At 46.0% G+C, this 12,042-nt stretch overlaps 1 protein-coding gene across 1 annotated transcript in view; it reads right to left on the reverse strand.

Moving 5' to 3' along the window:
* Nucleotides 1-8,163, reverse strand: part of KAT2B (lysine acetyltransferase 2B) — a 40,871-nt gene extending 32,708 nt beyond the window's left edge. Inside the window, exon 1 of the mRNA XM_021538055.2 lies at nucleotides 7,942-8,163. Within this exon, the coding sequence (XP_021393730.1) occupies nucleotides 7,942-8,163 (222 nt within the window). The remainder of the gene's footprint in view (nucleotides 1-7,941) is intronic.
* Nucleotides 8,164-12,042: the final 3,879 nt, after the last annotated feature.

Consider the following 12,042-nt stretch of genomic DNA (forward strand, 5'->3'; position numbering starts at 1 on the left):
AAGGAATCACAGAGCTGAAACCAAGCCCATGACAGCCTAGGCAGGGTTACTAATGCTGAAATAACCAAACAATAAACGCACTATTGGAGAAGGCTGTTTAAAGCAAGGAATCCTTGGCCGCAAAAGCAACAGATGCCAAAGACAGTGACACTTCACTGCAACCTGCTGCTTTCCCTAGGAAGTTTACTTACACTCACTGAGTGTGAAACAACCACCAAGAGAATGCAGCTAAAAGGGAAGACCATGAAGGGAGAGGTTGTGACTCTGGTAATCATGTCTCAGATCATTCAGAAGATCAAAGTACCAACTCTGGTTATCCAAAAAGCAGCTTCACAGGAGGGAGTTTTCTTCTACATGTCCAAAAGATCTTGCTTGTTCTAACATCATTCATACTCCCATTTGAAGGTCTAATTGGAAAGAAAGCCTGCTTTTCTACTCTTCAGAGATATCTGTGCACCGGGTTGTAAAAAGATAGTCATGAAATTGCACTGCCGAGACCTCAGTGAGGAAAGTATGCCAATTGCTGCATAATATTTATGGCTGAAACAACCTTAGTAGGAAAAATTGTGATGGTAATATATGCAGCACTAATGTATCATTTTTCAAAACTGATTCTGCATGCATTTAGTGTGATCTATTTCAGGAACCCATTTCATTTTCCTTTTAAGTTTCCAATTCCCATCTTACCTAAGGAAGAAGAACCCAGGAGAAGCAGAAAGGATCACAGCTTGACAGCTCCTAACACTGACAGCTTTGTAAATGGCTGGTAAATTGTTCTTTTAAACTCATTTCAATATTCAGTAACCTGAGAACCAAGAAAACTGCTGCCTGCAGTTTGCTGAGCACCACATGATGTTTTTACCATCTCTGAGGCTTAAGCATTTATCCAGCTGGGCTCCTGGCCCTGGGTGCCACAGCCTCTGCCTGGCCCAGGGAGGTCTGGCAGGCACCAAGTAGCATTTTCTGTAGGTATGGGGGTGACTCAGAAATGCACCTGCAAGTGCCCAGCAAAACCATCTCCCTTATTTTCCTTGAAAAAGGGACAATCTGCGTGGTCTGAACCTCCTGGCTCTCCAAACTGAGTGGGTGCAGACCGCCTGCCAACCCATGCATTTATAAAGTGAAATCAGTGAAGCTTCAGGATTAAATGAAGGGAAGATGAAAATAATTTTTTTTCTGTGTCTCATAAAACACAATCTGAAAAGATTTATGGTGAAGTTTATGTTCTTTTCCTATCGTGTTTTTTGTGAGTAATATGACTGCCAGAGAACTGAAGTGTAATTTTATGGCAGAAGCCGTCTCTTACAGTTTCACAGGCATTGAGCCAGTTGTGTTTTTCATCCAGCCCTACAGGCCCTCCAAGGTAAATGGACTAGAGGGATCAGAGACTGAGGGATACCTGCAAAGCAAGACTGCCCCAGAGCAAGGACTCTGGACATCTGGTAGATGACACAAATCCCCTTATTTTCAATTAGCTCCCCAATGCAAAATCAATGCCAAATAAACTACATATATTTGTTTTGTGAGAAAGGCAATGTTGCCATGAAATTTTTTGCATTTAATCTGAGGCTAAAGAAACTGTCACTAAAAAAAAGAAAAAGTCTGAAAATGAGATTATTGACAAGCAAAATGCAAGAGACAATTGTGAAGGAGTTGTCAAACAAAAAAAGATTTAATATGTTACGGAAGTAAGATTTGACCCTTCCCATACAGCTGTCAGGACAAATGTTCAACCCTGTAAATTACTGACATATCACCATGCTTATTATTTATTGCCTTAAATCATGCCACAATGAAGCATATACAGAACTCCTTCCTAAAAATAGGCACAAGCTTTTTGAGATTTTTCTTCTCTGAGTGGAAGCACTATGTCACAGAATCTCACCAAACAATGTTTACTATCAAGCCAAAAAACTATAAACAGTGAGTAACTATGCAAACTTTAGTGTCACACCATAATTAACAGCAAAGATGCAAACAGATGTACGAATCGTGATAACAGCTCAGTTAAACTGACAAAAATAAATATCAACCCACCCACAGAAGAATAAAACTAGCACCCTCAATGACAATTTTTTTCTGCTCTTGTTGGTATTTCCTCACCAGATCTTTTTGCAACAGCTGTTAATTGATATTGTTCAAATTATTCTAGACCTTAACCAACCAATCACAAGGGTGGGGTTTTTTTGGTTAATCTCAATAAAACACCAGAATCAGCATAAATATTCTGTTAACCAAGGCGAAACAGAACCTAAAAAGGTCCTCTTTAAAACTTAGCTTTCATTGTAGATGTTGACAGTGCAAGTATTTTGCAGTGAATATGCAATGTGCATTCCTCAGTGGCTTAAATTGCTGAGTTGTTTTAAATGTTCCACAGCATTTTGCTCATTCAATCCTTTCTTTTACTATCTTCAGCTTTTTCCTTTCTTCTTTTTTTTTTTTTTTTTTTTTTTTGTGTCAGTCATCTGCTTTTCATTAGAAAATAAAGTATGACTTCACCTCTGCAAAAACTTAATGTAAGATCAAAACAGTTTTGAGGGAAGGAAGGAAAAAGTATTTGAACTAGCACATCCAGTCCTTGAAGTCTTGTTTTCTGGGACATCTGCAGAGCTTTGATAAATCCACTGTAGAACGATGGGGACTTCTACACTAATGAGGCCTGAAAAATAATGACCGTCATCTTTGTACGCCCAGGCACCATGAACACCACCCCTTCATTGGTGGGTTTTAATAACATTAGAGGAGTGCAATAAAATAAAACACAACAAGTACATGCTGTCACCTGCCCCCTCCTCTCAAACAAACAAAGAAAAAAAAAAAAAGCCAACCACAAAACAAGCAAAAAAACCCCACTGCAGAAATTATGTACATTTTGCAGTGCATGACGCAATTTTAATTTTCTTTTTAACTCCTTCCATGTTTGGTGGAGTGTTACAATGAGAGAAATCAAACTGTCCAGTAGCTCTGGGCAGTGAAAACTATAACTCTAGGAGAACTAAAGTTATAATTTCCTTTAGAATACTGAATATACTGATAGGTCAAATATGGACAGTGAAAAAATACAGCATGTTTTAACAAAAATATTTTCAGTATTGTATTTAAAAAGGAAGCACCTGAAAATTACAATATTGCACATATCTCAGCCCATTTTAGGTGAGCTTCAACTGTCCAAATAATAAAGAATAAATGAAGAATATTACAATAACCTATTGACTAAAATATCCCTCCCCCTTTTGGATAGTGAAATAAGCCTTAGATGTGCAAACTTCAAGCTAACTTAATTATTAGGTAAAAGATCACAACACTTCTAAATCTGAGTTTCAAATAGCTGTTGTGTGGGATTTTTCTTTCCACCTAAAAATCATACAGGTTACCCTATTTGGTAATTGAGATGCAAAACAGGCTCAACAGATTATACACAGAACATTACAGATCTTCTTCATTTCCAGCAAGTATAATTACTCTAGAAAACATCTTCCTCCCAACACAAAAGCTGTGTAGAATACCCTATAAGCTTTTTCCTGCTGGCAGCAAGATCAGAATGATGACTTTATCAAAGAGTATCACATAAATGATAATAAATACATTGATGAATTTAAATAATATATTTTTCCTACTCATATATCAAGTACCCAAGAACCAGACAGCTGGACACTACTCAAAGAGCCACTCATATGTATCAGGAAATTAGCTGACCCATTTAATTTTAACAATACAAAACAAGCAGTTTAATGGGAAGCTTAAAGGACATGTTCTTCATTTATTGATTGATCCAATTATTTTATTCCCTGGACTTTCCAGTTTCACTTATAGAAGTAGGCTACCATATAAAGCTTTTATTAATAATAAGCACCCAGTTCCTACCTTGTAAAGTTAATGGTAGATTTCCTATTTAAAGAAAGATGGTTTAATTTGGCCTGTAAGACATTATAAAACAGATTCACTCCACAATGAAAGTGATAAGAAAACTTCAGATGACTTCTTTGTCTCCTATACACTTTTGCAGAAAACAATCTTAATACATTTCAAGTTGAGCTTCAAAGAGCTGTACTCCCACTGTACAGTGCCCAGCAGTAACAGAGCCAAATTGGCCTCTTCTTGATCTGCCTTACAAAAATCAGGAAATAAAATATTTTATTATGGAAAAGGTGGTACAAGTTTACCTTATGAACTCTTTTTTTTTTATGTGTGGGAAAACTAGAGGTCACTCTAGAATGAGAAGTGGGAAGAAGTGCTTCAAGAAAGAATAAGCAGCTGTTCTGGAGCCTGGAGCTGGGATTTTACTTCCACATCTGCCCGTTTCTCACCTGCTGCAGGGCCTTGGCCAAGTCATCTCATCACATCTCACTCTATCTACTTTGCTTATCTAAAGCAAAAAGTTTTCTTCAAGGAGGTATTATTCTTTGTGCAAGTGCTTTAGGCTACTGGGCTCTAATTATATCTGTAAACACCCAGGCATTACTGTAAGATATGTATAAAGAAAAATAAACAAGTTTACAGAAAACCTTGTTACTAAAATAGTACATATTTCCCCTTATTTACCAAAAAAGCTCCCAGTGACACAAGAGAGAAAGTCGTATTTTCACATATTGTAAACCCATAGGGAAAAAAATGCAGAGGAGGCTTCCTCCTATATCTTCATTAAATATATTTATGTGTGTAAGTCACACAGTGCTGCTTTTATATAAAATGCTGCCAGCTCACATGCCTAATGCTCAATTTCACAGTGGACAAAACCAAAATTATGTATGCAGCCATTCATGCACACAGATACAGCAAGTGCCAAATACAAAACCCCTCACAGCACTACTGTGTACCTCCAAAAGTCATGAAAACTGTACCAACTCCTCTCATACATATTGTTCAGAATGCCACCCTGCTCCTTGAGACTTGAGCTTTTAAGGTTTTTTACTAAGAAGAACTTGTTCTATGCCTTCCACCCAGACTTTTCTCATAGAGGAACAAGTCAAGTGGAGCAGCTCAACACCTACAACACTCTCCTGTCCAGTTCCCTTATCAAGAAAAAACCCAACTCCACATTTGTCTAGTCTCAGCTCCCTAAACTTCAGGCTCACTCTGCTCAGGATCCATGCACACCAAATACATATTTACCAGCAGCCTTCATCCATGTTTCCCATGATGAAAAGGGATGGGTTGTAAAGAAGGACCAGGAGGTCCTTCTTGGGGACCAAGCACCCTGCCCCAGAGCAGTGCCTTTTACTCTCCCCTGCTCAGCATTTCTGCTGTCACCAGTGAGATTCACCCTCTGTACAGTCACTGATCTGTCCATCTTTGTGTGTTCTGACTTCATCCCTAGCAGACAGGTGCTCCCTGGCTGTTACTCCAAACATCTCTGAGGTTAAGCTCCTAATAAATTCTGCATGCTGAATTTTGCAATGAAATTCATGTAGGAGAAGGTGATTGATGTTAAGGATGCCGTTACATATTTTAGCACTCCAACTTGCACAACTCTTTGTAGATTTACATAAGATCTACGTATAATCACTACTTGAATGAGAACAGATGTCCCCTTCAGAGACGGGGCGAGTGTTTGCCTTCTCTCACTCTTTTGCACTCACATCCACAACTGCAAAATCAATGGAAGAGAAATTGCAACCCAAAGTAAGAAAAAGTTTAAAATTACATACTGCACTGCTACATTTGGCAAACCAGCTTCTCTAGGCTACAGTTTCCAGCAAACCACTAATGTTCCAAGCCAAGAAGTATCCTTCTGGAGCATCTGCCAGGTGCTCAGGAAGAAAAATAAAACATTCTTCCATCCTGCACCATCCTTCCCACCTTATCCCACCGGAGAAGCTTGCGAGAAGCTTCCAGTCTGCTTACTTGCTTTTGTCACGAGATCTGAAAGCAAGCTGCCTGCCACCAAACTACTGTAGAGAAGTTGAACAGCAATTTTGATCTGAACAAAGCACAGCGTTTAGTGCTGGAACTGTGCCTACATCCTGGCAGGACAAAGACTCCCTGACCATGGGTCCTGCTCCATTCATTATTGCAGTACCAATGGGACACACATCTAAGATTTGTCACAGATGATGGCCAGCAAGGGCACCCAAGAGAGCACTGACAATAGGAGCTGTTCCTTCTCTGTACCCCATCACCAGAGTCCTGCAAGAGAGAAAGAGGAACTGACAGCAGGCCACAGTGTGCCTTCTCCCCTCCCAAATGGTGCTCATCCCCCTTACTGCAAAGCACCTGCAAGAGAGAGGCTGGTGAGCCCCCAAAAAAGCAAAGGGTTTCAGAGGAGACAAGGCTTCACTACAGCACAGCAACCTCTGCACGTAGAGCAGTACAGGAGAAGGCTTTCACCCTCAAAAACATCATCTGGAGCTGCATCAGAGGGGAAGAAAAAAAAAACAAAAAAAACCAGCACCAACCAGGGAAGAAAAAAACCAATTCAAACACACACACTCTTCCCTAACAGCCCACAAAAAATTCACCCACTTCACAGCCAGCTTCATTTATTAGCAAGCCTTAGTAACATTAAAATATGGGGGTGCAAAGAGGAATTATCACTGGGAAAGCTTCAAACCATAACGTTCTGACCACAGTTAGTGCTGCAAAGTTCAAATACAGCAGCTGCTCTTTAATCTTATTGGCACCGGTCTAATCTCGCACTGTCCCATGCACGAACCAAAGCTGAAGTGTAGGTGCCTGCACATGTGGAAACAGCTAAGACATTGCAATGTGTGGTTTCTGTAATTTGCCCTCCCATGGCAGCATTGCGCCATGCCCTCAGCATACAGCTAAATCTCCTCGCACCACCAGCCAGGACAACAGAGCTATTGTGCAATGATGCTTCACCTTGTTTGTTAGTTTGGCCTTTCACTTAATATCTGCCAAGGTAAGAGAACAGAGAAAATAAGATGCACTTTTTTCACACACAGCTACTCTCAAAGATGAAAGCATTACTAGAGGATCTGACATCAGCACTGCCAATCTAAATATGTCAGCCCCGCTGTGCATCCAGAAATTGCCTTGACAGCAGCAGCGCAGGCAGCGGCCCGTGCTCTGAGCACAGGCGACAATGCCCGCGGTCAGCGCTCAAAAGGCGGGAGCGACAGCTCTGACCGAGCTCCCTCCGTCTACAATAAACAGGCGAGTCCTCCTTCTCCGAGCAAGAAGAAAATCGCAGGTGGACAGGAAGTGCTTGTGATGGGAAGCCAGGAGCAGCACTCCTGAATGAGAGCGCCGGGCAGACACGGAGCAGAGAGCCCCACTGGGGCTGGGCACAGGTGGACAGGGGACCCCGCCGCCCACTCGGACACCACACACCGGCCACCGGCCTGGCGCTACGTGACCGCAGGGAACGCAACTTCCACAACCGCGGAGGCCGCGCCCCTTCGCTCCTCTGCCAGAGCTGCTGGCGACAGTGGCAGCTCCGGCTCGGAGCAGCGGCTTCAGCAGCATCAACAGCTCCGGGCTGCCACACCGCCGCCAGCCCTCGCCCGGGGCCGGGGCCGCGACCCCTCTGGGCGGAGCAGAGGGGTGCCCCGTTCCCCGCCCGGGATGTTTACGCGGGGAGCGCTGCAGCAGCGCTGCTAACCCAGCGCTCAGCGCCGGCACCGGGAGCCGCCCCGCCCGCCGCCGCCTCCCGCGGAGGGACTGACGGAGCGGCGGCGCCGGGACGGGCAGCTCCCCGGCGGGCGGGAGGGAGGGAGGCGGCGCTACCCGCGGGTCCCCTGTTCGGTGAGCGCGGGTTTGATTTTTGCGGCCACCGGCCGGAAAGCTCCGGCGGGAGCGGGATCCACCGGCACCGCCGTAGCCACCGCTTCCTCGGGCAGCGCCGGGCGGCAGCCGGGCCGCCCCCGCGCCCGGCAGGGCACGGCCCTCCCCCACCACCTCCCTCCCTTCCTCCCTCCCCTCCCGTCAATCCCCACCCTCCGTGGGCGGGGGGGCTCCCGCGGCCGCCCGGCCCGGTACCTTGCAGGCGGAGTAGACGCCCAGCTTCTCCAGCTTCTTGGCCCGCGGCGCGGCGCGCAGCTGCGCCTTTTTCCCCGCGGTGCGCGCCGAGCCGGGCCCCCCGGGATTCTCGGCGGCGCTGCGGACCGGCCCCCCGGCGGCCACCCCCGCGGCGGCCGGGGAGCCCTGCTGCGGCCCGCCGCCGCCCGCCGCCCCGGCCCCGCCGCCGCCAGGCTCCGCCATGCCCGCGGCGCGGCGGCAGCCGCCCGTCCGTCCGGCCAGCCGGCGCGGCGCGGCGCGGTGCGCCCGGCCTTAGACCCTCCCCTTCACCGCTCCGCCACCGCCGCCGGCTGCTCCCCAGGGGCGGGAGGAGGGACCCGCCGCTCCGCGGGCGGCTCCTGCCCCGCCGGCGGGGGTGGGGGGCCGGCGCCCGCCTCCCGCCGCTGCGCACCGCAAGGGCGCGCCCGCCGCCCGCCTCCCTGCGCGGGGGCTGCGCGGGGCGGGCGGCGCCCCCGCGGGAAGGGCGGCGGCGGCACTCGCTGTGGAGCCGGCCCGGCCCTCCGGGAGGCTGCGCGCAAAGTTGCCCCAAAAAGAGGCGGCATCGCTGGCGGTGTCAAGCGGTCCCGAACCCCGGTGAGCCCGCGGTGCTGCCGCAGCCGCTGTGGCCACTCGGAGTGCCGCTACTTTGTTTGGCTTAGCCATTGCCTTCCCACACCGTGTACTCTGCGGCCACCTTTGAAGCGTTCAGTCTTTTTCCCAAGATGATTTATAATTGAATGTAAAAGTACGGGTCAGTTTGAAATACCGATTAATTCAAAAACTCTGCTCAGTTTCTCGTGTCACGGTTCTGGGGCTTGTTTTTTTTGTTGTGTCCAGAAACAAGTGTTGAGAGCAGGTCCGTTTATACCTTAAAGGGATTACCCTTTAATTGAAAGTTAAATTAAGGAAATGGCCCTGCTCCAGAGAGCGCACTCCATGCACAGCAGCAAGTGCAGCGGCTGTGAGGCGGTTCTGCCCCGTTGCACGTATGTAAAAACCGTGGTTGAGCCGTGAGAAACCACAAATGGCAATTCCGTACTACGGCACCACGGTTTAAAGGGTTGGGATTGAGGCTGGGCGTTTGCGTGGGATTTACGGTTCTTTGATGTGTGAAGCTAAACTATCAAAGAAACAGTATGAGTTTGGAGAGAAGTCCCAGCGCACAGGGAGCTCTTGCAGGCGCAGGGCCTTGGCAGCTTGCATGGGGAAAGCAAAAATAACTCTAGGTTTATGCGAAGCAGAATTTAGGGGGAAGGGTGGGTGACAAAACCCTGCGGTGTCCTTCTTCCCTCCGCAGCTCCTGGGGGTATTTTCAAGAATAGTGTTATACAGCGAATTGGCATATTCATGAAATGATAGGAAACCAGAATGGAATAAAATGAGGGATTAAATGAAACAAGGGGATCTGTTGGTTTCCCCTATTTACTTATTGCTATTTTTATTTTGCTGAGGTTTTAAAATCGACAGGGCGCTGGTGGGGGTGGAGGTCAGACCTGTTCCCCGGATTCCGCCGCGGGCTCGCTGGAGCCGGGGTACCCCGGGGAGCCCGCGGCGGAGGCCGGGGCTGGCTCCGGGCTTCCCAGCAGCTGTGACAGCGACCCGTAAGATGGCTGCTGCCATCCCCGCCGCTTTAAGACGGACTGGTTAAGGTGGAGGAGCCGCTGCCCTTGGCGGTAGCAGCCTCAAGATTCATAGGAAATTAAGCGTGATACAAAAATACAATTTATCTGGAATTTAGGAGAGAATTCTATTCGTCTTTTATTTTTAAATGTTTGTTGCAAGTGTCCGAATCCCGTTTTAAAATAGCAAATAGCCGCTGTATGTTAGCAGCCCCTAAGAAGATCTTTGCTTGCATTTTATTAATGCCGGTTAGGTTTCTGCTTTCGGACTTGAAAATGAAACTGTTCTTGCTTAGTTTCGCTTTCATCTTTCCCACGATTCCTCCTTGGCGGAGCAAGTGTTAAAAGCAAGGAGCCCATCTGGAACAACACGCTGGCTACAATGGACCACTTAATAACCCCTCCTGAACATAGACTCCTAGTTTTCCTGGGAGCTGATGTACCTTTATATCCCCCTGTATGTTTTTCCTTTTTTTTTTTTTTTTTTTCCCCAGATCACCAGGTTCTCCTTTAACCAGGTAGATAATGATATTTAACCTAGCATTAAGTGTGCACACTTGCATGCAATGAATTACAGTTTTTATACTGAAAATACATTTACTGCTTTCACACTCCACTGATGTGCATTGAGGCCACTCGGGGGGCATTTATGTCTGAAGCTGCACAGGTGAATGCTCACAGGATCACAGCCTAGGTGAACAACCTTATGCTTTAGGAACCTTAAAAGCCTGAAAACTTATTACTTCCATTAAAGTCAAATCAAAGATGAAAGTTGTCAGGAAGCAAATAATTTTACTGCAGTTCCTTCTTGAATCCTCAAGAGATGTCTGCCTTACAATACCATGTCTATTTTTTCCCATTATACCGTGATGCTCAGCAGATAACCAGAAATTTAAGTCTACCAGCTTGTGGCTACAGATACAGTTACTATAGTAACATTTATAAACACTAATTTCACTACACTTGCAGAACTCTTACCTTCTAGATGCTGCTTAGAAAGAAACCACTCTAAGCCTTTCTCTTTTTTTTTAACATTAAGCCTGATCATTGCTCACATTCTAACTTTGTGCAAATATGCTGTTAAAAACAAAAAGAAAAAAAAGCTTTATTTTATCTTAAACTGCTCTAGTGAAAATAATATTACATTCAAAATTTTAGCAAGACTAAAGGAGCGAAAAGACAAACAAACCAAACCCCCTATGCTTTGACATACGAGTGGATACATGTCATTGTTGCATATATCCAAGCTTTTTTTCTTCTGTTGGCTGAATGCACAAGTACAGTACATACTAATTTTCTAATTATAATGCATGCATAAATCTGAGCACCACATAACCCCTCTGCTGCTTGGTTTTCATCATTAAACATGAATATATATAATTATATTCAAACTCATTCTATTGTCTGAAAAACCCTCACCACATTTTTCAGTTTCTGTCCTTTGGGGCATGTCAGTGGGTTTGCACAAGTTGAGCTGACTCTGAAACCCGAGTTGAGGAAGCACAGGTGGGAGCAGATGATCCTGCCTGTGCTGCTCAGCTCACAAGCTCAGGTGAGTAGCCAGGTGACTTCAGGAATGCTACTCATCTGCATCAAATTAGGGAAGCCAGGAACTAGGTGAGAGACACAAGTGCCAGCTCATGTGGGTTTCAGGTCTCACTCAGGCTGCTGATAGCCCCGAGGAGATGCCTGTTCAGAGCCCATGCTCCCAGCAGATCAGACATGCATTTAACATTTGTTGCTCCTGCATGAATTCACCATGAGCACCTGACAGGCTTAAATGCAAGAGTCTGTGTGTTACTATTGTTCCAAGGAGGCAAAGGAGGCAGCTGCATTCCTGAGTCACAAAAGAAGAAATCAAAATACAGTTTAGGGTGTGCCGGACTCCTGGTTATTACCGAGTTGTCATTTAGGGCTTTTGGGGCCTATCTTGCTCCCATAAATTAAAGAATGACTCAGTTAATAGCAGCCTAATGCTGAATGCTACTGCTCTGACAGGGACCACCCAGCCTGCAGCTGAGCTCTGGGAGTCTACCCCTAGCCCTCATCCCTGTCTCACAGCCCAGTCAGATCCAGCATGCCCAACCCAGCCTTGTCTCCCTCCTTTTGTTCAAGTCAGATTTTCTTCCAGCACTCCCACCTGTTTTAATTCTTGCCATTCGATTCCAATAGGAAAAGCATTGCTCTTGCTCTTCCAGGCAACTTCTCTGACTATGAAGTCCTATTGCATCCTTTCATTAGTGCATTCTTTGTGGGTGAAGTGGCCTCCCTCCTGGCTACCATCCATTCAGGAGTGCTATCAATAATTTATGAATCACTGGAAGTATTAACAATACAAAAGTTTTGCTCATTAGGCTGTCTCATCTCTAGCATCTCATCAGCTTCACATGGTGCTTACATGTGACTAACAACACAGACCTTCCTATCAGGTTTTTGCTTTGGTAGGAAACTTCACACCCCAATT

This window comes from Lonchura striata, chromosome 1, assembly GCF_046129695.1.
Source record: "Lonchura striata isolate bLonStr1 chromosome 1, bLonStr1.mat, whole genome shotgun sequence".
Lineage (NCBI taxonomy): Eukaryota > Metazoa > Chordata > Aves > Passeriformes > Estrildidae > Lonchura > Lonchura striata.